A 26,382-nucleotide genomic window follows, 5' to 3' on the forward strand; every position below is an offset into this window, starting at 1 on the left:
TAAATATAAAATGCGGTGAACAGTCATTTCTGCTGTAGTGTCTCCCAAACCAACTTGATCTTTGATTCTTCATCTCTCCCTAAGATTGCAAAGTTTCCTCTTATAGTTTTGCCTACAGTTAACAGAGCCATTAAATTTATATCTTTCCTCTCTGATTCCTAGTCTACTAAGAGATTAAACTAGGAACCAAGCTCAGTCTCAGACAAAGCCCTTGTTGCTGTTTTAGCCAGTTTCTTTAAGGTCCATCGATTCCTCAGAATTAGGAATCTTTACATGTTGACTGGCCGGCTACGTGCAAGGTGCCACATCTGGCTCAGGACACGTTTCTAGCACATCCTGGAAGGTGCGCGTGACCATCCTCGGTAAAAGGAGGGCAGATCCAGGCAGCCATGCTTTCCTCCCACCCCCTAGCTTTACTTGGGGAAAGCGACAGCTTCAGAGGTCACAGACCTTGTAACCTAAGTCCCTTGCCCAGCACGGGAGAAGCAGCCTTTATTGCGAAGTTTGCAGTTTCATATTTTCCTACAAAGTCCCACATGTGGGGTCAATCTGAGCTAAATGATCGCTATAATTGATCTTGTTAAATTCAGAATCGAGACATTAATTGTCCCGTTTCAAGCAAAATGACGAACGCGAACATTATTAGCACTGTGGGAACGCCAGCCAATCAGCTGGCTCCAGCAGCAACGGCCCACTTGCCGCGCGTCCCCGGGCCGGGGAGGGTGGGGCAAGCGGCTCTCTGGCATTGGGTCTGCGTCAGCGTCGGCGCGCGCGCGCCACCTCGCGCCGTTGAGCTGTAGCCCAACCAATCAGGCTTCAGCAGAGTATGCCGCTCCGCCTAGTCGCCGCCTGGGTCTCCGCGGAAGCGCATGCGCGGGGTGGGGCCCGCTCTTTTGAATCCGGGAGGCGGTGTTCGGACGCTGGAGGCTTTAGGACCGCTGAGTGTATTAGGTGAGGTACTTTTAAACACTGCGCGAAATGGGGGCCCCCCGAGAGCGAAGGGAATCTCCTGACTTCTGAGCAGGACTATCCTGCAAAGTGTGGTTGGGGTCGAGTTTTCCCCCAGCCCAGGAATCTGCTCAGTGAGTCAGTCGCAGTGGCCAAGTTCGCTCCCTGCTGGGGCAGGCTGTGAAAGGGGGGTTCTTGGGAAGCGATGGAACAGTTCAACCGGCTGAGGTCAGAAGCTGCACTCCCGCCCTTCTTTCTTAGGACCCTGGGAAACAGCTCGGAACCCGGAACCTCCCACTGGGTTAGACATACATATTGCTCTCCAGCTCTGGCCTCATCTGTTCTGGGGAGGTGGGATTGAGTAAGTGTCATTCCGACTATTCTCTTAGTTTTTCCCGTTTGAAGCCAAAAACTTTGAAGTCATTCTGGGTTCCTCTCTTTCCTTTTCCCTACATCCAGTTCTGTTATCGTGGCCTTTGCCCAGTCTACCTCCAAAACATATCACAAATACGAATATTTTCTACCTCTTCCAGCGCTATACCTTAGACCTAGCTCCAACTACAGTCATCTCTCTTCTGGACTTCTGCAAGACCCTTTTAATTGGTCTGTTTCCACTCCTTGACCGCTAACATTCTATTCTGCATGCTGCAGCTAAAATGGTCTTAACACATAAATCAGATAGTATCACTCCCCTCTCTCACCCCTCCCTTCCCCCATAGTTGCCCATGACACTTAAAACCCAAACTCCTTACTCTGACCTACAAGTCCCAAAATGGTAGTCCCTGGCTGCCTTTCTGACGTCATCTCCCACTCACTGCCCTCTAGCCCTTTCATGCTTCTACACGCCCCCCGCCCCCCCAGTAGTGTTGCTGTTTCTCTAACACAGGAAGCTCTTGCTTTTAAGGTCTTAGCATGTCTTGCTCTTCCCTCTCCATGAAGTATTCTTCCATCAGATCTTCACATGGCTGGTTCCTTCTTGGCATTCAAATCTCAGCTTAAAGGTCGCTTCAGAGAGGCTTTCTCTGCACACTTATTCCTTAGTAGCTTCTCACTCCCAGCCCCATTTCTGTCACATCACTGTTAGATGTTCACTACTAATTATTTACTTATTTTTTGAGTCTCACACTCCTGCCCACCGCACCCCCATAAGTTTCCTTAGAGCACAGACCTTGACTGTTTTATTATTTTATCTCTGGTAACTAGAACTATGCTTGGCATAGAGATGATGTTCAGTAATTATTTATTGAAGAAGTGAATTAATGGGGAATGTTTCTGTTCTGAGAATCCTTAGTTTGGCCACCAGTTTGACTTTTGAACTATGCAGTTTTAACTTAGCACTGACAAAGTAGGGAGCATGAAAGATTAAAAGCAAAATCAGAGAGGGGTGGAGAAAAGTAGGAGTGAGTAGAGAAAGGAAGATTGATTTTATGAGATGGATTACTTTTGGACTCGCTTATGTGATATAGCCATTTAAAGAGAACTTGCTGTGTTACCTGTACCCTTATGTTTTTGTCCCACAAGAAGGCCAGTTCAGCTGGTGAATGTTACCTTGGAGAGTTGTTTCTCTCTATTCCTGTTGAGGTCAAGGGCTTTCTGAGAAAGTTAACCTGTAAGTTTTGTTTCCTGGATTGTTGTCAGTTTCTTTTATTGTGTACTTGTTGTATGCTAGGTACTCTGTACTAAATGTTGGAAATATAGGCAGATATGGTTCCTGTCTTTGTGGAGTAAAAAGGGACTGTTTGTTTGGCTGATTAATGGTAACTTGAAACTTGTTTCTGTATAGAATATGTGCAGTAATGTCATCCCAAAAGAGAGTTAAGAACTCTCGGGCACAAAAGAAGAGTTCACAAGGTAGTAATAGTTATCAGACTAATCTCTCAGCCTGGAGAGTGAAAGAGGACCTAAACGACTCAAAGAGCGTCTCAAAACATGGACAAAACAACCCAGTGGAATATTATGAACATGCTGATGATAAAGCAGAAGATGCTCTGCAAATAGCAGTAAGATACTTCGAGAAAGGTAAGACAGATTGTTTTCCTTATGAAAATCCAATTTCTTTAAAAATGTTCTAGACTTTTTTCTTAAGGATTTGTAAAGGAAAGCATATTTTTGCTCATTCATGGTTTTGTTTATTTAATAGACATTTGTTGAACACTTACTACGTATCAGTATGCTAAGTACTAGGGATACAACAACAAAGCATGTTGCTGGCAGAGTGGTTTCCGAACTGTTGCATGTTGGGATTATCTGAGAATCTTTAAAAAATACTGATGCCTGGCATCCACTCTTAGACATTCTGATTTTATTGGTATGTGATGCAGCCTGGGCATCGGGATTATTTAAAGATTCCCTAGGTGATTCCAATGTGCAGCAAAGTTTGGGGACCATTGCCCTAGTATTGAAACAACTTATAGTCGAAGTTCAGAGCGTTTAGTTAGTTTAGAGCAGAGAAACCAGGGCATGATTCAGTGTTCCTCACTGAAGGTGCTATTGGTATTAAATATTCTCAAGTTTTAAAGGCTTTGAAGGGTTTTTAGGGAGACATGTTTTACATAAAACTATTCCTTTAAAGTATCCTAAATTGTAATTGTTGAGGCTGAGGACTGAAAGAATTTTAAAGGTCCCACCTATTTAATATTGTTCCTTTTTCCAGGTCCCACTAAAACTTCACGGAGTAAAGATAAAACCTTGGAAAAACACTTGAAAACTGTGGAAAATGTGGCTTGGAAGAATGGGTTAGCTCCAGAAGGAATTGACATTCTTTTAAATGTGGCGCTCAGTGGCAAATTTGGTATGTCAAGGGCTTACATTTGTCATCAGTTTGCTGTTAGGTATTTTTTATTTAGGTAAAATTGGTATATAACATGATGTAAGTTTCAGATGTACAGCATAATAATTTGACATCTGTATATGCTACAAAGTGATCACCACCAAAAATCTAGTTACCATCAATCACTATACAGTTTCAAGTGACCCCCTTCGCCCATTTCGCCCACCCCCCAACCTCCTTGCCCTCTGATAACCACCAGTCTGTTCACTGTATCTATGAGTTTGTTATTGTTTTGTTTGTTTTGTTTTTTTAGATTTCACGTATGAGTGAAATCATAGAGTATTTGGCTTTCTCTATCTGACTTATTTCACTTGGCATGCTACTCTCAAGGTCCATCCATGTTCTCACAAATGGCAAGATTTCATTCTTTTTTATGGCTAATGTTTTATTGTGTATATATACCACCTCTTTTTTATCCATCCGTCCATCGATGGATACTTACATTGTTTCCATATCTTGGCTGTTGTAAATAATGCTGCAATGAACATAGGGATGCATATATCTTTTTGGATTAGTGTTTTTGTATTTTTCAGATAAATACCCAGAAGTGGAATGCTGGATCATATGGTAGTTCTATTTTTTTTTTTTTTTGGTGAGGAAGATTAGCCTTGAGCTGGCATCTGTTGCCAATCCTCTTTTTGCTGAAGAAGATTGGCCCTGGGCTGACATCTGTGCCCATCTTCCTCTACTTTATATGTGGAATGCCTGCCACAGCATGGTGTGATAAGTGGTACGTTGGTCCGCACCTGGGATCCGAACCTGCGAACCCCGGGCCACCAAAGCAGAGCATGCAAACTTAACTACTATGCCACCGGGCTGGCCCCTGGTAGTTCTATTTTTAATTTCTGAAAAATCTCCATACTGTTTTTCATAGTGGCTGCACCAGTTTCCATTCCTGCCACCAGTGTACGAGGGTTCCTTTTTTTCCATATCCTTTCCAACTATTATTTCCTGTCTTTTTGATAATAGGCATTCTAACAGGTGTGTGGTGATATCTTATTTGTGGTTTTGTTTTGCATTTCCCTAGTTAGTGATGTTGAACATCTTTTCATGTGCCTGATGGCCATCTGTATGTTTTCTTTGGAAAAATGTCTATTCAGGTCCTCTTGCCCATTTTTTAATCGGGTTGTTTGTTTTTCTGTTGTTGAGTTGTATGAGTTCTTTATATATTTTAGATATTAACCCCTTGTCAGATAATATGATTTGCAAATATCTTCTCCTATTTAGTAGGTTGCCTTTTTGTTTTTTGTTTGTTTGTTTTTTATTGATGTTTTAATGGTTTTTAACATTGTGAAATTTTGGGTTGTGCATTTTTGTTTGTCCATCACCATAAATATGACTCCCTTCACCCCTTGTACCCACCCCCCATCCCCACTGCCCCTGGTAACCACAGTACAGTTTTCTCTGTCCATGTGTTGGTTTATATTCCATATATGAGTGAGATCATACAGTGTTTGTCTTTCTCTTTCTGGCTTATTTCACTTAACATAATACGTTCCAGGCCCATCCACGTTGTTGCAAATGGGACGATTTTGTCTTTTTTTATGGCTGAGTAGTATTCCATTGTATACATATACCACATTTTCTTAATCCAATTGTCAGTCGAGGGACACTTAGTTGCTTCCACTTCTCGGCTATGGTGAATAATGCTGCAATGAACATAGGGGTGCATAAGCCTCTTTGGATTGTTGATTTCAGGTTCGTTGGATAGATTCCCAGTAATGGGATGGCTGGGTCATAGGGTATCTCTATTTTTAATTCTTTGAGGAATCTCCATACCGTTTTCCATAGAGGCTGCACCAGTTTGCATTCCCACCAGCTGTGTATGAGGGTTCCTGTTTCTCCACATCCTCTCCATCACTTGTTGTTTTTTGTCTTGGTGATTATAGCCATTCTAACGGGCTTGAGGTGGTATCTTAGTGTTGTTTTGATTTGCATTTCCCTGATGATTAGTGATGTTGAACATCTTTTCATGTACCTATTGGCCATCTGTATATCTTCTTTGGAGAAGTGTCTGTTCATTTCCTCTGCCCATTTTTTGATCGGGTTGTTTGTTTTTTTGTTGTTCAGTTGTGTGAGTTCTTTATATATTATGGAGATCAACCCCTTGTCAGATGTATGTTTTGCAGATATTCTCTCCCAGCTGGTAGGTTGTCTGTTCATCTTGATTCTGGTTTCGTTTGTCTTATAGAAGCTCTTTAATCTGATAAAGTCCCACTTGTTTATTTTTTCTTTAGTTGCCCTAGCCTGGGTAGGCATGTCATCCGAGAAGATTCCTTTATAACCAATGTCAAATAGTGTGTTGCCTATATTTTCTTCTATGAGTTTTATAGTTTCAGGTCTCACTTTCAGGTCTTTGATCCATTTTGAGTTGATTTTTGTGAAGGGCGATAGCAGATGGTCCACTTTCATTCTTTTGCATGTGGCTGTCCAGTTTTCCCAGCACCATTTATTGAAGAGACTTTCCTTTCTTCATTGTATGTTCTTAGCACCTTTGTCGAAAATTAGCTGTCCGTATATGTGTGGTTTTATTTCTGGGCTTTCAATTCTGTTCCATTGATCTGTGTGTCTGTTTTTGTACCAGTACCATGCTGTTTTGATTATTATTGCTTTGTAGTATGTTTTGAAGTCAGGGATTGTGATGCCTCCTGCTTTGTTCTTTTTTCTTAGGATTTCTTTAGCTATTCGGGGTCTTTTGTTGCCCCATATAAATTTTAGTATTCTTTTTTCTATTTCTGTGAAGAATGTCATTGGGATTCTGATTGGGATTGCATTGAATCTGTAGATTGCTTTAGGTAATATAGACATTTTAACTATGTTTATTCTTCCAATCCACGTGCATGGGATATCTTTCCATTTCTTTATGTCATCATGGATTTCTTTCAATAATGTCTTGTAGTTCTCATTGTATAGGTCCTTCACCTCCTTGGTAAGATTTATTCCTAGGTATTTTATTCTTTTTGATGCAATTGTAAATGGTATTATCTTTTTGAGCTCTCTTTCTGTTAGTTCATTATTAGCATACAGAAATGCAACTGATTTTTGTAGATTGATTTTGTACCCTGCAACTTTGCTGTAGTTGTTGATTGTTTCTAATAGTTTTCCAACAGATTCTTTAGGGTTTTCTATATATACAATCATGTCATCTGCAAATAGTGAGAGTTTCACTTCTTCGTTACCTATTTGGATTCCTTTTATTCCTTTTTCTTGCCTAATTGCTCTGGCCAAAACCTCCAGTGCTGTGTTGAACAGGAGTGGCGAGAGTGGGCAGCCCTGCCTCGTTCCTGTTCTCAGAGGAATGGCTTTCAGTCTTTACCCGTTGAGTATGATGTTGGCTGTGGGTTTGTCATAAATAGCCTTTATTATGTTGAGGTACTTTCCTTCTATTCCCATTTTGTTGAGAGTTTTTATCATAAATGGATGTTGTATCTTGTCAAATGCCTTCTCTGCGTCTATTGAGATGATCATGTGGTTTTTCTTCTTTGTTTTGTTGACGTGATATATCACGTTGATTGATTTGCGGATGTTGAACCATCCCTGCGTCCCTGGTATAAATCCCGCTTGATCATGGTGTGTGATCTTTTTAACGTATTGTTGTATTCGGTTTGCCAATATTTTGTTGAGGAGTTTTGCATCAATGTTCATCAGCGATATTGGCCTGTAATTTTCTTTCTTTGTATTGTCTTTGTCTGGCTTTGGTATCAGGGTGATGTTGGTCTCGTAGAATGATTTAGGAAGTGTTCCATCTTCCTCTGTTTTTTGGAATAGTTTGAGAAGGATGGGTATTAGATCTTCTTTGAATGTTTGGTAAAATTCACTGGAGAAGCCATCTGGTCCTGGACTTTTATTTTTTGGGAGGTTTTTGATTACTATTTCAATCTCTTTACTTGTTATTGGTCTATTCAGATTCTCCATTTCTTCTTGGTTCAGTTTTGGGAGGTTGTATGAGTCTAAGAATTTACCCATTTCTTCTAGATTGTCCAATTTGTTGCCATATAATATCTCATACTATTCTCTTATAATCCTCTGTATTTCCGTGGTATCCATTGTAATTTCTCCTCTTTCATTTCTAATTTTATTTACTTGAGCCTTTTCTCTTTTTTTCTTAGTAAGCCTGGCTAAGGGTTTGTCGATGTTGTTTATCTTCTCAAAGAACCAACTCTTTGTTTCATTAGTCCTTTCTACTGTTTTTTTGGTCTCAATTTCATTTATTTCTGCTCTGATTTTTATTATTTCTGTCCTTCTGCTGACTTTGGGCTTTGTTCTTCTTTTTCTGGTTCTGTTAGGTGTAAATTAAGGTTGCCTATTTGGGCTTTTTCTTGTTTGTTAAGGTGCGCTTGTACTGCTATGAGTTTCCCTCTCTGGACCGCTTTTGCTGCATCCCATATGGTTTGATATGGCATATTATCATTTTCGTTGGTTTCCAGATAGTTTTTGATTTCTCCTTTAATTTCCTCAATGATCCATTGGTTGTTCAGTAGCATGTTGTTTAATCTCCACATTTTTGTCACTTTCCCAGTTTTTTTTTCATGGTTCATTTCCAGTTTCATAGCATTATGATGTGAAAAGATGCTTGTTATGATTTCAATCTTCTTAAATTTATTGAGGCTTGCTTTGTTTCCCAACATATGGTCTATCCTAGAGAATGTTCCATGCACGCTTGAGAAGAATGTGTAGTCAGCTGTTTTTGGATGGAGTGCTCTGTATATGTCTACTAGTCCATCTCGTCCAGTTTTTCATTTAAGTCTACTATTTCTTTATCGACTTTTTGTCTGGATGATCTATCCATTGATGTAAGCGGGGCCTTTTTGTTTTAATGATGGTTTCCTTCACTGTGCAGAAGCTTTTTAGTTTGATGTAGTCCCATTTGTTTATTTTTGCTTTTGTTTATCTTGCCTTTGGAGTCAGATCCAAGAAAATAACGCCAAGACCAAAGTCAAGGAGCTTACTGCCTATGTTTTCTCCTAGGTGTTTTATGGTTTCAGGTCTTACATTCAATCCATTTAATCCATTTTGAGTTAATTTTTGTGTATGGTGTAAAATAGTGGTCAAATTTCATTCTTTTGCATGTGGCTGTCCAGTTTTCCCAACACCATTTGTTTATTTATTATTATTATTTTTAAATTTTTAATTAATTTTTTTATTGCAGTAACATTGGTTTGTTACATTGTATATATATATATATTTTTTTTTTTTCCAGCACCATTTATGGAAGAGATTGTCCTTTCTCTATTGTATGTTCTTGACTCCTTCGTCAAAAATTAATTATCCATATTTGTGTGGGTTTAGTTTTGGACTCTCAGTTCTATTCCATTAATCTGTGTGTCTGTTATTATGCCAATATCATACTGTTTGATTACTATAGCTTTGTAGTATAGTTTGAAATCAGAGAATGTGACACCTCCAGCTTTGTTCTTCTTAAGATTGCTTTGACTATTCGGAATCTTTTGTGGTTCCATAAAAATTTTAGAATTATTTGTTCTAGTTCTGTGAAAAATGCCCTTGGAATTTTGATAGGGATTGCACTGAAACTGTAGATTGCTTTGGGTAGTATGGACATTTTAATAATATTAGTTCTTCCAATCCAGGAGCACAGAATATCTTTCTGTTTATTTTGTCTTCAATTTCTTTCTTCAGTGTCTCATAGTTTTCAGTGTACAGGTCTTTCACCTCCTTGGTTAAATTTATTCCTAGGTATTGTATTCTCCTTGATGCAATTGTAAATGGGATTGTTTTCTCTTTTTTTGTGTGTGAGGAAGATCAGCCCTGAGCTGACATCCGTGCCAATCCTCCTCTTTTTGCTGAGGAAGACCGGCTCTGAGCTAACATCTATTGCCCATCCTTCTCCTTTTTTTCCCTTTTTCTCCCCAAAGCCCCAGTAGATAGTTGTATGTCATCGTTGCCCATCCTTCTAGTTGCTGTATGTGGGACATGGCCTCAGCATGGCCGGAGAAGCAGTGCGTCAGTGCGCGCCCGGGATCTGAACCCGGCACCAGTAGTGCAGCACGTGCACTTAACCGCTAAGCCACGGGACCGGCCCTATAACAGTCTGTTTTAAGTTGATAGCAACTTAAATTAGACCACATTCCATAACTTTACATCCCCCCCATGTTTTATATTTTTGATGTCACATTTTACATGTTTTTATTTTATGCATCCCTTAACTAATTATTGTAGTTTTATTTAATTTTACTACTTTTGTCTTTTAACTTTCATACTTGCTTTATAAGTGATTGATCCACTACCTTTACTATTTATTTACCTTTTCCAGTGAGATTTTTTTTTACTTTTGTACGTTTTCTTGTTATTGTTTAGTGCCATTTCTTTTCAGTTTAGAGAATTTCCTTAAACGTTTCTTGTAAGGCTGGTTTAGTGGTGATGAACTCTTTTAGCTTTTGCTTGTCTGGAAAACTCTTAATCTCTCCTTCAGCTGTGAATGATAGCTTTGCCAGGTAGAGAATTCTTTGTTCGCAGTTTTTTCCTTTCAGCACTTTGAATATGTTGTGCCACTCTCTTCTGGCTTGCAAAATTTCTGCTGAAAAATCTGCTGATAGCCCTATGGACTTTCCCTTGTACATAATAAGTTGTTTTTCTTTTGCTGCTTTTAAGATTCTCTCTTTATCTTTAACTTTTACCATTTTGATTATAGTTATGCGCCGCATAACGACATTTTGGTCAATGATGGACTGCATATATAGTCGTGGTCCCATAAGATTAATACCATATAGCCTAGGTGTGTAGTAGGCTATATCATTTAGGTTTGTGTACGTGCACTCTAGAAAGTTCACAAAATGACAAAATTGCCTAATGATGCATTTCTCAGACTATATCCGCATCGTTAAGCTACTCATGACCATATAAAGTGTCTTGGTGTGGATCTCATTGGATTCATCTTATTTGGAAGGCTCTTGGCTTTCTGGACCTGTATGTCTGTTTCCTTCTCTAGATTAGGGTTGTTTTCAGCCATTATTTCTTCAAATAAGTTTTCTGGCCCTTTTTCTCTATCTTTTCTTTCTGGGACCCCTATAATGTGAATGTTATTCTGTTTGATGTTATCCCAAAGGTCCCTTAAGTTGTCTTCATGTTTTAAAATTCTTTTTTCTTTTTGCTGCTCTGTCTGTGTGAGTTCTGTTGCCTTGTCTTCCAGCTCACTGATCTGATCTTCAGCTTCATCCAGTCTACTGTTGAACGCCTCTAGTGTATTATTCAGTTCAGTTTATTGTATTCTTCAGCTCTGTAACTTCTGTTTGGAACTTTCTTTTTTTTTTGAGGAAGACTGGCCCTGAGCTAACATCTGTTGCCAATCTTCTTCTTTTTTCTTTTTTTCTCCCCAAAGCCGCAGTACATCATTGTATATCCTAGTTGTAGGTGGAACTTTCTTATAGTTTCTATTTCTTTGTTGAAGATCTCACTGTGTTCATCCATTCTTCTCTTGAGTTTGGTAAGCATCTTTATGAGCATTACTTTGAACTCTTTATCAGGTTGATTGCTTTCCTCTGTTTCATTCATATCTTTTTCTGATGTTTTGTCTTCTTTTTTTGTTTAGAACATATTTCTCTGTCTCCTCATTTTGCCTGACTCTCTGTGTTATTTTCTATGTATTAGGCAAATCAACTATCTTTTCCAGTCTTGAAGGAGCAGCCTTGTATAGGAGATGTCACATGAGGCCCGGAAGCACAATCCCCCCTGACCACCAGAGCTAGGTGCTCAAGGGACATCCCCTGTGTGGGCTGTGTGTGCCTGTTGGCTCTAGTGGGATCACGCCAGCAGCATGTGGGGGCAGGGTTGCTCGCCCACCATGACTGTTGGTGTCACGTGGGAGCAGCTCAGGGCTGGGGGTGCAGGGCTGGTTGCCTGCCGCATATGTTGATGCCATGCATGAGCAGTGCAGGACTGGGGGTGGGGGCAGGGCTACTCACTTGCTGCTGTTAGCAGGTTTGAGTGAGTGCAAAAATGGTGCCTGCCAGCACCGGCACCAGAAAGGTCAAGGGAGCCCATAAAAATGGTGTCCGCCAGCATTCCATCGCTGGAGAGAGTCCCAGCAGACTTCTGCCCATCTGGCAGACACTTTAAGATTAGCAAGTGAATCTCCTTCACATATGGTCTAGGCTCTTTTCAAACTGCTGCTTTTTGCACTGGGTCCCAGAGTGATTGGGTCTGCACCCAAGTCCTTTTTTTTTTTTTTTCTTTTGTGAGGAAGATCAGCCCTGAGCTAACATCTGTGCTAATCCTCCTCTTTTTTTGCTGAAGAAGACCGGCTCTGAGCTAACATCTATTGCCAATCCTCCTCCTTTTTTTTTTTTCCCCAAAGCCCCAGCAGGTAGTTGTATGTCATAGTTGCACATCCTTCTAGTTGCTGTATGTGGGACGCGGCCTTAGCATGGCGGGAGAAGCGGTGCTTCGGTGTGCGCCTGGGATCCAAACCCGGGCCACCAGTAGCAGAGCGCACGCACTTAACTGCTAAGCCACAGGGCCGGCCCTGCACCCGAGTCCTTTAAGAGAGAGATATTCATTGTCTACAGCCCTATGTTTCTCCTGAATATAAGTCCCATTGATTTTCAAAGCCAGACATTCTGGAGTTTTGTCTGTTTGATACAGCACCCAAGGGTTAGGGTGCCTGGTGTAGCATATAAGCCCCTTCCTCCTCACAGAGAAGCTCTGTTTGTTTCTTTTTGAGATCCCTCCTTACTGTGGGTCACTGGGCTAGGTGGTGGGGTTTTTGGTGAGAGTGCCTCTCTGCCTCTCTTACCTGTCTCTGGGCCCTTTCATCCTTTGTTGTGGAGGAGGTGTTCAGCTAGTTCTCAGGTTCTTCTCAGAGAGATTTGTTCCATATGTAGCTGTATATTTGTTGTGTCTGTGGGAGGAGGTGAGTTCAGGAACTTCCTACGCTGCCATCTTGAACTTCCCTCCCAGTTTGCTATTAGTTTTGCCTTTCAGACTTTGAATTGGATTGTTCATTGGAATCAGTTGCAGGTCTTCATTTTTACTATTCTCTTCATAAAACCAATCAGGTAAGATTATAAAATGGGTCTTTCTTGTTTTTAAACCATCTTATGAGCCAAAAGTTTCTATGTGCATATGCTGAAAATGGTTGATTATCACATATCTTTACAAATAAAATGTGTAGACTCTTGTCACCAAATACATGGGAGCCATTTTTAGTATTTCTCTTCAGAAGCGTAGATCATAGTTTAAATAATGTTGCTGGAAGGCGCCTTAAGAGAGAACTTGTCTACTATATCGCTTTTAGGTTCAGTTATCTATGACAAGTCCCTTTTGATACTGTCTCCATTCCAGTGTCCATGACCTTAACATTTGGAATGGGGAGGGGGAGAGGTTTTTATAAAGAAATAATGTCTAGTCAGTATTCTTTTTACTTGAGAAGAACTTTTTAACCTACTCTCATCCAAATTCAGACTTGGAAGGTATTTAAACCCTGAACATCCTAATTTTAAAAGTGAAGAAACTGAGGCCAGAGTAATTAAAGAGACTTGCTTAATGTCAGAACTAGAACCGGGGAACTCAGTCTCCTAACTCCCCTTGTTTATAGTGTACCACACTGCTACCGGATTTTCTACTTCTGGGTTTTTTTTTTTTTTAAATTAAGACAACTATCAAAACTGGATGCTTTATATACTATTTCCTGGCCCTTGCATGTTGGGTTCCTTTATGTATACACTAGTATCATGTTTGCAGGTGTGTGTGTTTTAAAGCAACAATATGTTACTAGCCAAATTCAGTATATGACTCCCGGATATTTTAGTTCTATACTTTTACCTGATTAGTTCTCTGTGTTTTTCTAGAAAGTTAAATTTGACCTAATAAAATTGGCTTTTCTTCTTGTAAGTGGTTTCAGATTGTTTGGTTCTAATATCTTTCCAGGAAACTGTGTTTAACTGATCAGTGTCTATCGAGAACAATTCTCTCTCTCCCTTCTTCCCTTAAAACATGTATAGATGGACCGGCCCCGTGGCTTAGCGGTTAAGTGCCCACGCTCCGCTACTGGCGGCCTGGGGTTCGGATCCCGGGCGCGCCCCGACACACCGCTTCTCTGGCCATGCTGAGGCCACGTCCCACGTACAGCAACTAGAAGGATGTGCAGCTATGACATACAACTATCTACTGGGGCTTTGGGGGAAAAATAAATAAATAAAATTATTAAAAAAAAACATGTATAGAATGTACAGGTGTTTCCTATTTTGGAATTTCTCTTTTCTTTTTTGGTATCTCAGAAATTAATGGTTAGAAGGTTTTCATGATGTTTGCCAGGTCTTGTGGCAAATGCATGCCTCTTTCAAAATGCATGCCTCAGACTTGGAAACTTGTATGTACAATTGTTAAAATAATCTCTAGCTTTCTAGTCTAACTTCATTTTTCGGCTAAGCTGGAATTTGGTGATGTCAAATGTAGCCTCCTAAATTTCTTTTCTCCCTTTTGGTTGTTTCTGTGATAGCCCCCATCACTACTAGATCTTTACGTGTAGCTCTTTTGCTAAGTGGAAATGCATATTCAGGGGCAGGTGTGCTAGAAATGTCATCCTAATTAGGGGCAAAGGGACTCTTTTAAAAATTAATTAAAATTCACTGGAGGGGCTGGCCCCGTGGCTTAGCGATTAAGTGCACGTGCTCTGCTACTGGCGGCCTGGGTTCGGGTCCCGGGCACGCACCAACACACCGCTTCTCCGGCCATGCTGAGGCGGCATCCCACATAGAGCAACTAGAAGGATGTGCAACTATGACATACAACTATTTGCTGGGGCTTTGGGGAAAAAAAGGAGGAGGATTGGCAATAGATGTTAGCTCAGAGCCGGTCTTCCTCAGCAAAAAGAGGAGGATTGGCATGGATGTTAGCTCAGGGCTGACCTTCCTCGAAAAAAAATAAAATTAAAAAAAAAATTCACTGGAAAGTAAGAATAGAGTCTGTATTGAATTCCCCCTTTGAATTTGGTATATGTGTAAAGTGTTAGTGGTCAGACTATTTTAAATTTTAGAAGGGTTAGGGGATGGGAGTGGGGGAGGAAAGAGAAATAAATACAAACAAGAAACTACAAGGGTAGAAAGCAGAGATTTTTATTCTTGTGATTCATTACTGTCGTCACTACTTTCTTTCTTCTCCACAGAATGATGGGGGTAGAAATTGATGAGATACATTGTTGCAGTTATGTACAATGAATAATTCTAGAGATCTAATGTACAGCATGATGACTATAGTTAATAATACTGTATTGAATACTGGAAATTTGCTGAGAGAGTAGATTTCAGGTGCTTTGACCACACAAAAAAATGGTAACTGTGTGAGGAGATAATCTGTTAATTAGCTTGACTGTAGTAATCATTTCACTGTTTAGATATATCATCATGTTGTACATCTTAAACATATACAATTTTTATTTTTAAAAAATGAAGAGACGTCTTCAACCTCTTGAAAAAAGATATATAAGAAGTTTCTGAGGGCCGGCCGGGTGGCTTAGCGGTTAAGTGCGTGCGCTCCGCTGCTGGTGGCCCGGGTTTGGATCCCGGGCGCGCACGGACGCACCGCTTCTCCGGCCATTCTGAGGCCGCATCCCACATACAGCAACTAGAAGGACGTGCAACTATGACATAACAACTATCTACTGGGGCTTTGGGGAAAACGATAAATAAATAAATAAATATTAAAAAAGTGTAAAAAAAAAGTTTCTGAGAATGCTACTTGCAGGCGAAGTTAAGAACATTGTTATTTCAGTGAATGGATGTGATCACCATACTATAATGCATATAAAACAGTGTTTAGACATGTATAAGATGTTTCTAAGACTGGTACTTGCCAGAGAAGTTGAGAACAGTGTTATAGTGGATGGATGTGATCACCACACTGTCACACATGTAAATAAAACGGGTTCAAGTCGTGTATCCAAGATGTTTTTGAGAATTCTACTTGCATGAGAAGTTGAGAACAGTGTTTTTTCAGTGAACAGTTGTGATCACCACACTATGATGCAAATAAAACGATGTTTAAATATAAAAAAGAAATTCATGAGATATACGTTTAATTCTTGAAGGCTTAATAAGCAGAAGTTGATATAAGATGTATGTAGAGCTATTTGCAACTTCAGTTCTTTTACCAGATGGGAGAATACCATGGAAGCCAGAGAGTGTGATGGAAAGATTGGACCAGTACAGAATGATATTACTGCCAGCTAATTCCAAGCATAACTGTTCCATTCTACTATCCTCTCCACATTTTTGGGGGGGATGGAGAATACAAATATATTTATTTATTGTTAAATGTAGCAGCTCATGAAAAATGTCTGTTAGTAGCTTTAGATAAATCAGAATCTGTTGTGCCATTTAAAAATGATAACAGGGCCGGCCCCGTGGCTTAGCGGTTAAGTGCGCGTGCTCTGCTGCTGGCGGCCCGGGTTTGGATCCTGGGCGCGCACCGACGCACCGCTTTTCTGGCCATGCTGAGGCTGCGTCCCGCATAGAAGGATGTGCAACTATGACATACAACTATCTACTGGGGCTTTGGGGGAAAAAAAGGAGGAGGATTGGCAATAGATGTTAGCTCAGAGCCGGTCTTCCTCAGCAAAAAGAGGAGGATTAGCATGGATGTTAGCTCAGGGCTGATCTTCCTCACAAAAAATAAATAAATAAATAAAAATGATAACAAAATAAAAAAATAATCCTTGAAATTTTTCTGTGAGTAAAAGACCTTTTTTTGAGGTATAATTCACGTGCCATAAAATTCACCCTTTTGAAGTATATGATTCAGGTTTTGAGTTTTTTTTAGCATATTCACAGAGTTATGCAACCATCACCACTATCTAATTCCCAAACATTTTCATCACCCCAAAAAGAAGCCCTGTACTCATCCTTCCTTTTAAATAGAAATATTAGAGCCAAAAATTTGCTTTATAATTTGTATTGAAGTTAATTACATTTTTGTTTTGAAATATGTTTTGTAGTGATGATAAGACATCGACTATTACTCACTGTTATTTTTTATTGCCTTCAATATAAAGTGAGATTTTTAGGACCAAGAGCGAAAAATAGTAAGGGAACAATCAAGATACTAAAATGTAGTTTAATTTAGAGTTTGTCTGCTTTCCAGGGAGTGCTGTAAGCACTCGGATATTGAAGTGCATGATTCCAGCAACTCTAATATCAGAAGATTCTGTAGTTAAGGCGGTCTCCTGGCTTTGTGTTGGCAAGTGTTCTGGTAGCACCAAGGTAATCTTTTTAAACACTTTGATTATAAGTCCTTCAGAGCCACTTAAGGGCTGGCAAGGAAGAGCCACTTATGGAGTAATGGCAGTGGCCTTTTGTGCAAAGCCTGTAGTTTTAGAGCAATATAGCTTGATGCAAGGACTCTGTTCAAACAGAAATTTTTACTGAGAAATAAAATCTATTATCCTATTTTGTGCTAGAGGCTTCTAAAACAGCCCTGACGGGGGAATTAAGCTCTTCTGTGCCAGTTGTATTTCTCTAAAGATAAGCATTTTGTCTCTCAATAGGTACTTTTTTATCGTTGGCTGGTTGCAATGTTTGACTTCATTGATCACAAGGACCAAATTAACTTGCTCTATGGCTTCTTTTTTGCTTCATTGCAAGATGATGCGCTGGTAAGTAAAAATTGGACTGTATCATGCATCGATCAAATGGTACGTGCTTGTATATTGACGCACTGTATGTGCCTCAAAGTGCCACACAGTGTGTTTCTCCTTACTTATTTTAAAATATATCAAGCATAGAAAAGTTTAAAGAATAACATAACAAACAGCCTTGTGTCTATCTCTCAGTTTAACAAATATGAAATTTTACCATATTTGCTTTATATCTTTTAAGGAAATAAAATGTTACAGATAGAATTGACTCCACATTGGAGTCTCTTTGCTGATCTAGAGTGGTGATTGCCATCTTTTCCCTTTTAAACCACTTCAGCAGGGTCCTTTGGGTCACTTATTCTACATTTTCTTGATTAACACTGCAAAAACCTCATCAGAATTAACGAGGAGAAGATTGCTTTTCTTGAGATGCCAGTGGACTGATTTTGATTAGCATAATTATTCCCATTGAAAACATTAATAACTCTAAGAAATCACTCTGTCCACCTGGAAGATTTTCAAGGACCATCAGTAGTTCTCAGACCATGTGAACCATTCACCTAACCAAATTCCTCTTGCCTTTGGGAATGGAATTCATTCACTGATTTCATTTTTAAAAACTGATGTTTCCACTGTTCGTTGCGTTGTACTAGGCACTGTAGAAGATTTAAAGTTTAGCCGAGAGTTTCTGTATTCCAGGGATTTATAATCTAGTTGGGGGATTAAGGAAAGCACATAAAGTTAAATAACAATTCAAGAGTTAAATTATCAAAGACAGTATATGATAATGTGAGGATAATAATTGCTGTGAGATTTCCAGGAAGGAAGAGAGCACTGTAAACCAGAGTGATTAAAAAAAGCATCATAAAGTATGTGGACATTGAGCTGGGTCTTGAAGGTTGAATAGGATTTGAGATTTGGTAAAAGGAAAGGATGTTTGATATGACAGGAATACTTCAAGCAAAGTTGCAAGATGTGTAAATTGTGTTTCAGGAGACCTTAAATAGATCAGACTGACTTAATTACAGGTAGTATCACGCGGTGGTGGGTGGTGAGGCTGAAAAAGTTGGATGAGGAAAGATCGTAGAGATCTTTGAATATGATGCTAAGGAATTTGAACTTGATCTTCTATCTGGTTGGGAGATCACTGAAAAACTTTGGGCAGAACATGTTGAAAGCAGCATTGTAGGAAGTTGTATCTAGTAGTGCCAAACACTATGAATTAGGAGAGAGGCTAGAGTAAGGAAGACTAGTTAGCAGACTAACAGGATAATGCAGGTATAACATGATGAAGCCCTAGACTAGCAATTCTCAAGTATGGTCTGTGGACGGACCCCTGAGGCTCCCTGAGACCTTTTCAGGAGGTCTGAGAGGTTAAAATTATTTTCATAGCAATATCAAGATGTTATCTGCTATTTTTACTGTGTTGGCATTTGCACTGATGGTGCTAAAGTGATGGTGGATAAAACTGGTGCCTTAGCACGAATCAGGACAGTAGGACCAAACTGTATTAGTGGTCATTGTATTCGTCACTGCAGTAAAAAACAGAAATGCCAATTTCACTTAAGAATGTCCCAAATGAAGCAGTAAAAGTTAATTCATTCATTTTATTAAATTTCAACCTTTGAGAATCTTTAATATTCTGTGTGATGAAATGGGAAGTACACATAAGGTCCTCCTGCATCCTAAAGTACTGTACTTGTCCTGAGGAAGAGCACTTGTATGATTGAGTTGCGAGCTAAACTAGCTGCTTTTTTCATGGAATTCTATTATTACTTGAAAGAATGACTGACATATAAACTATGGTTGTTCAGACTTGGGTATTTGGCAGATGTTTTCTTGAAAATAAACAAAGTGAGCTTGTCATTTCAAAGAAAACAGCTGGCAATATTTGTTGCCAATGATAAAATTTGAGCTTTCAAGCGAAAATTACAAGTTTGGAAAATTTGTATCTGCCACTGTGACAGCTTCTCAATACTTAAAGACTTTTCTAATGAGATTGGTGGCAATATTAATGAATGTGATTTTTAGATATTGTGTAATGAAATGTGTCAATATTTGGAAGCTCGGTATAACTCAGTGAACCAATATTTTCCAGATGACCAAGTATGATGTTATAGAATTATGCATGGGTAAAAGATCCATTCAAAGTGCAGATATATCAATGAATTTTAATGGAATACGGTACAAAGAGTTTATTGATAAAAGTTTCAGATTCCACATTGCAGCTAACCCTTAAGAGACTACCACTTAGCAAGTTTTGGTATAGTATCAAAGACTCATATCCACAATTTTCTGAAAAGGATATTAATTTTTTATCTCTTTTCCAACTACGTATCTGTGTGAGACTGGATTTTCTTCATGTCCTTTAATCAAAACATCTCTTGGGCCGGCCCCGTGGCTTAGCAGTTAGGTGCACGCGCTCCACTACTGGCAGCCTGGGTTTGGATCCCGGGTGCACACCGACGCACCGCTTCTCCGGCCATGCTGAGGCCGCGTCCCACATACAGCAACTAGAAGGGTGTGCAACTGTGACATACAACTATCTACTGGGGCTTTGGGGGAAAGAAAAGGAGGAGGATTGGCAATAGATGTTAGCTCAGAGCCGGTCTTCCTCAGCAAAAAGAGGAGGATTAGCATGGATGTTAGCTCAGGGCTGATCTTCCTCACAAAAATAAATAAATAAATAAATAAAACTGTTAAAAAAAAACCCATCTCTTAACAGATTTAATGCAAAAGCAGAGAATCTATCGTCTATTAAGTCAAACATTAAAGAGATTCGTAAAAATGTAAAGCTATGTCACTCTAGTCATTTTTTTTTTGTTTGGAAGATATAACTGTTTTTCATAAAATATGTCATTTATATTAGCGTAGTGTTAAAATTTCTCAGTTTTAATTTCCAATACGGTGAATATAAATAGATATAATCCAGATAAACAAAAGCTCTTTGGGGTCGGTCCTCTAAGTTTTAAGAATGTAAAGGATCCTGAGACCAAAAAGTTTGAGAACCACTGTCCTAGACTAAGGTGGTGACAATGAGAAAGAAAATTTGAAAGGACACATTTTAGGGGAAATTTTAAAGGAAGAATTGACATGGTCTGGTACCTAAATTGAATTAAGGGAAGAGTCAGGAGATGAAAATCTGAGTTTGTAAGTCAGCATGACTTGGAGTAATGGTACCTTTGACAATAAAACGAAATTTGTGAGAAGGAGTTGGTTTTGGAAGGAATATAATATATTTGGATTTAGATGTACAGAGTTTGAGGTTACAAGACATCCTGTAGAAATTCACTCAAGGAACATTTATTAACTACATACTGTGCCAGGGATTTAACTGGTATTAGAAATACAAGTATGAATAAGACATAGTTAATTTATGTGAAGCTTATATGCTAGGCACTAGGTGTTTTTTGTTTTTTTTTTAAAGATTTTATTTACTTATTTTTTTCCCCCCAAAGCCCCAGTAGATAGTTGTATGTCATAGCTGCACATCCTTCTACTTGCTGTATGTGGGACGCGGCCTCAGCATGGCCAGAGAAGTGGTGCGTCAGCACGCGCCCGGGATCCGAACCCAGGCCGCCAGCAGCAGAGCGCGCGCATTTAACCGCTAAGCCACGGGGCCGGCCCACTAGGTGTTTTGTATACATAGTATTTCATCAACTCTAAGATGCCATTAGTTGTAAGATAAATCATTATCTTATGAACCATTACAAAAGAATGCTGCCGTTAAAACTGTCACGACATCGATTGTAGGATTAGTCCTGTTTTCAGAGATGTTAAAATGTGAAAAAAGAAATGTTAGACTATGTAAAGTATTTGTTTTCCGATCCTGGGGGTCTGGAAGTTCTTTTTAATCTTACATCAGTATTCTAAAAAAGACATTTATTGAACACCTACTATTTTCTATACTTTGCTCTCCAATACGGTAGCCACTAACCTCATGTGACTAGTGAGCACTAGAAATGTGGCTAGGCCAAAGTGAAATGTGCTGTAAGTGTAAAATACGCACCAGATAAAATGTGGTTTTAACCCGTTTAAACCTCTTTTTTTTTTTTTTGTGAGGAAGATCAGCCCTGAGCTAACATCCATGCTAATCCTCCTCTTTTTTTTTTTTGCTGAGGAAGACCGGCTCTCAGCTAACATCTACTGCCACTCCTCCTCCTTTTTTTCCCCAAAGCCCCAGTAGATAGTCGTGTGTCATAGTTGCACATCCTTCTAGTTGCTGTATGTGGGACACGGCCTCAGCATGGCCGGACAAGTGGTGTGTCGGTGCACACCCAGGTTCCGAACCTGGGCCACCAGTAGTGGGGCGCGGGCACTTAACCGCTAAGCCGTGGGGCCGGCCCCGTTTAAACCTCTTGCAACCTTATGAGGTATATGCTTTTATCACCATTTTAGAGATGAGGAATCTGAGGCACAGAGAAGTCAGATAATTACTCAAGGTCACATGACTAGTGCCAGGATTTATAGAAAATTATATCATTCCCATTTTAGGGATGAGACACCTGAGGCATGGAGAAGTTAAGTAACTTTGCTAAGGTAAGCTACCTAATAAGAGGCCAAGCCTTGAGGATCTCTAAATGCGTAGTAGGGGAAAAGATAAGTACAGTGTGATAAATCCTGTGATGATATCCACAGGGCTCTATGGGGGTGTAGAGGAGAGGCATCAAAATAAGGTATATTATTTTGAGATCAGGGTTAAAGTTATAGGAATTTGTTTTTAACAGGAAGATACCTCTCCTGGCAATAAGCAAAAAGGATGAGTGTTGATGCTAATAAATTTGTGGCTTAGTAAGGGACGCAATTGTGGGAATTCCTGCCCAGTGGTCTTGGTGATTTTTTTTTTCAATTTTTCACTTAAGTAGGAGGCAAGGTCTTCTCCTGAGAATGAGGAGGGAAAGATAGAATATTATGTTTGAGGAGAGAGTGTAAATTTTTTTTTTAAACCATTTTATTTATTGATTTATTTTTTTGTGAGGAAGATCAGCCCTGAGCTAATGCTAATCCTCCTCTCTTTGCTGAGGAAGACCGGCTCTGAGCTAACATCTATTGCCAATCCTCCTCCTTTTTTTAGTCCCCAAAGCCCCAGTAGATAGTTGTATGTCATAGTTGCACATCCTTCTAGTTGCTGTATGTGGGACGCGGCCTCAGCATAGCCGGAGAAGCGGTGTGTCGGTGCACGCCTGGGATCCGAACCCGGGCAGCCAGTAACAGAGCGTGCGCACTTAACCGCTAAGCCACGGGGCCGGCCCCGAGAGTGTAAATTTTGAAATAGCTCCTGATGGAAATGGGAATAGGAGCTGATTAGAAACACAGAAGTTTTGAAGGCCCAGATGAGGTTAGAGAGCATGAATTTGTGATGTTACTAATATGCAAGGGTGGGTGATTTCTCCAGGGTCAGACAAGGAGGCAAGGGAGTGATTGAGCTGATGGACCAGGAGGTCTAGAAAGTAAAGAGAAGAAGGTGAAGACAGAAGAGGGCAGGTTGAGCACATGCAGCGGAGGTTCAGTATGCCCTGGTGATGTTTAAGATGTGTAATGGGATTAAAACCTGGAATGATAGGAAGTTGTAGCATTGGAGTTTAAGATTTCAGGAGGGGGATGGTTCAATGTGATGACGAGGTTCAGAGGGACCATGGGGTGAGTTGCTGAAGAAGAGTGAAGGAATGAAGGTTATTGGAATTGAAATTTTCTGTATTCTTATGCATTTCTTGTCATCACTGCTCATCTGTCAATTACTGAGTGAGGTTTGTTGAAAATCTCTGACTATGAAGGCAAATTTGTCAGTTTTTCCTTAGAGTTCTGTCAATTTTTGCTTCATATATTTTGAGTCTAATAGTCTAATATTAGGTGTATACACAATTATAGTTTTCATATCATTCTGGTGAATCAAACCTTTTATCATGGAGTCACCCATTGTTGTTAGAAATGCTTTTTGTTTTAATCTATTTTGTCTAATATTGACATTGCTACCCTGGCTTTGTTTTGGCTTGGTATATTTGGTATATTTTCATCTTTTGCTTTTTATTAAATCTATTTTGCCCTCATGTCTTAGATGCCTCTTTTAAATAGCATGTAGCTAGATTTTATTTTTAGATCCTGGTTGATGATTTTTTGTTTTTTACCTGGGGAATTAGTTTACCTTTGTAGTAATTATTGATATAGTAGAAATAAATTCAACTATCTTATTTTGAGGTTTCTAAATGATCTGCTTTTTTCTGATTCTTTCCCTTTACCTTCTGTGTGTGTTCTTTTAGGTGTTATTGTACCTATTTTAACATTCATATATAATATAAAATGTAAAACAATGTCACTCTTCTTTATTTTTCTTTTGTTGGAAAATAGTTATTTTTCATAAAATATGTCATTCACATTAGCATGTAATGGGCTTTTTATTTTTTTTTAATTTTATTTATTTATTTTTTCCCCCAAAGCCCCAGTAGATAGTTGTATGTCATAACTGCACATCCTTCTAGTTGTAGTATGTGGGACGCAGCCTCAGCATGGCCGGAGAAGCGGTGCGTTGGTGCGCGCCCGGGGTACAAACCCGGGACGCCAGCAGTGGAGTGTGCGCACTTAACCGCTAAGCCACAGGGCCGGCCCAAGGGCTTTTTATTTTTTAATGAATTAATAAACATTTAAAATTTTCTCAGTTTTAATTTCTTTCTTTCTTTTTTTTTTTTTCCTGAGGAAGACCGGCCCTGAGCTAACATCTGCCAATCCTCCTCTTTTTGCTGAGGAAGACTGGCCCTGGGTTAACATCCATGCCCATCTTCCTCCACTTTATATGGGACGCTGCCACGGCATGGCTTGACAAGTGATGTGTCGGTGCGCGCCCATGATCCAAACTGGCGAACCCCGGGCCGCTGCAGCAGAGCATGTGCACTTAACCACTTGCGCCACCGGGCCGGCCCCAGATTTCTTTTTTATTTTTTTTGGTGAGGAAGTTTGGCCCTGAGCTAACATCTGTGCCTGTCTTCCTCTATTTTGTATGTGGGGTGCTGCCACAGCATGGCTCGATGAGTGGTATGTAGGTCTGCGCCTGGGATCCAAACCCATGAACCCTGGGCCGCCAAAGCAGAGTGCTCCAACTTAACCACTATGCCACCGGGCTGGCCTCCAGTTTTAATTTCCAGTATGGTTTTTCTAAAAGTCTAGAGGTAACCAACGTCTTTACCTTCATCTTGAATGATACAAGGACCTTAAAATGCTTTAACTCTGATCACACCTCTCTCAGATTATATGCTATTGTCTATTTTTAGTTCTAGTTTGTTCTTCTCCATCCTCCTCCACATACACATAAAGTAGGTGTTATTATTATCTTCACAGTTGATGTTTGTTTAGATTTTCCCACATATTTATCAATATCTTTGTTGATCATTTGTTTTTGCATCTCAGATCTTCATCTGAGATCATATTTCTTTATCTAAAAGTATATCCTTTAGAATATTCTTTCAGTGAGAATCTTTTTGATGGTAAACTCTCTGTCTTTGAAAATCTTTACTACGCCCTTGTTCTTGAAAATTGATTTTGCTGTGTGTAGAACTCTAGGGTGACGGTTAAATTCTCTCAGGACATTGACAATATTATTCCAGTGACTCCTCCTTTCCATTGTTGTTGAATCAGTCTAATTGTAATCTGTCGTTTCTTCTTTTCTCTCAGATACTTTTTAAAAATAGCTTTATTGAGATATAATTCACATAACGTGCAATCCATCCACTGGAAGTATACAATTCACTAGTTTTTAGTATGTTCACGGATATGTGCAACGATGAGCATAGTCAATTTAGAACATTTTCATCATCTCAAAAACCTCACACCCTTTAGCTATCACTGCCCCATCTTCGTATTTAGGGATTCCTAAGTAACTCCTAATCTATTTTCTGTCTTTAGAGATTTATCTATTCTGAACATTTCATATAAACGGAATCATTAGGGTATTTTCAAGGTTCATCCATGTTGTAGCATGTATCAGTACTTCATTTTTTTTTTTTTTGTGAGGAAGATCAGCCCTGAGCTAACATCTGTGCTAATCCTCCTCTTTTTGCTGAGGAAGACCGGCTCTGAGCTAACATCTATTGCCAATCCTCCTCCTTTTTTTTTTCCCCAAAGCCCCAGCAGATAGTTGTACGTCATAGTTGCACATCCTTCTAGTTTCTGTATGTGGGACGCGGCCTCAGCATGGCTGGAGAAGCAGTGCATTGGTGTGCGCCCAGGATACGAACCCCGGGCCGCCAGCAGCGGAGTGTGCGCACTTAACCGCTAAGCCACGGGGCCGGCCCAGTACTTCATTTTTTTAACCTGTTATATTTTTTTTACATGACATAAAATTTATCATTTTAACTATTTCTGAGTGTATAATTCATTGGCATTAATTACATTCACAGTGGTGTCCAACCATCACTGCTATCTATTTCCAAAACTTTTTCATTACCCTAAACAGAAACTGTACTCATTAAGCAATAACTCCACATTCCTTCTCCCCCCAGCCCCTGGTAATCTCTAATCTACTTTTCTGTCTCTATGAATTTGCCTATTCTAGGTACCTCATATAAGTGGAATCACAGAATATTTATCCTTTTGTGTCTGTCTTCTTTCACTTAGCATAATATCTTAAGGGTTCATCCATGTTGTAGCATATGTCAGAACTTCATTTTTATGGCTGAGTAATATTCCATTGTATGTATATACTACATTTTGTTCATTCATCTGTTGATGGACTCTTGAGTTGGTTCCACCTTTTGGCTAACGTGAATAAGGCTGCAGTGAACATTGGTGTATAAGTATCTGTTCAAATCCCTGCTTTCGGTTCTTTTGGATATATGCCTAGGAGTGGAATTGCCATATCATATGGTAATTCTGTATTTAGCATTTTGAGGACCAAACTTTTCCACAGTGACTGTACCATGTTACATTCCCACCAGCAGTGTATGAGGGTTCCAATTTCATCACATCCTTGCCAATACTTGTTATTTATCTGACTTTTTGATTATAGCCATCCTAGTGGGTGTAAAGTGGT

At 39.6% G+C, this 26,382-nt stretch overlaps 1 protein-coding gene across 4 annotated transcripts in view; it reads left to right on the forward strand.

The window, feature by feature from the left end:
* The first annotated feature begins 892 nt into the window (after window positions 1-892).
* CENPI (centromere protein I) overlaps window positions 893-26,382 on the forward strand; it is a 69,731-nt gene continuing 44,241 nt past the window's right edge. For 2 of the 4 annotated variants that reach the window (XM_058536338.1, XM_058536341.1), the window contains exons 1-5: window positions 1,210-1,309; window positions 2,732-2,967; window positions 3,602-3,739; window positions 16,871-16,989; window positions 17,274-17,381. In XM_058536338.1, the coding sequence (XP_058392321.1) occupies window positions 2,745-2,967; window positions 3,602-3,739; window positions 16,871-16,989; window positions 17,274-17,381 (588 nt within the window). In that variant the 5' untranslated portion in view covers window positions 1,210-1,309; window positions 2,732-2,744. Of the gene's footprint in view, window positions 952-985; window positions 1,310-2,731; window positions 2,968-3,601; window positions 3,740-16,870; window positions 16,990-17,273; window positions 17,382-26,382 lie in introns of those variants that run through there. The other 2 variants (XM_058536340.1, XM_058536339.1) reach the window with 2 other exon arrangements.

Source organism: Diceros bicornis, chromosome X (genome assembly GCF_020826845.1).
Source record: "Diceros bicornis minor isolate mBicDic1 chromosome X, mDicBic1.mat.cur, whole genome shotgun sequence".
Taxonomy (NCBI): domain Eukaryota; kingdom Metazoa; phylum Chordata; class Mammalia; order Perissodactyla; family Rhinocerotidae; genus Diceros; species Diceros bicornis.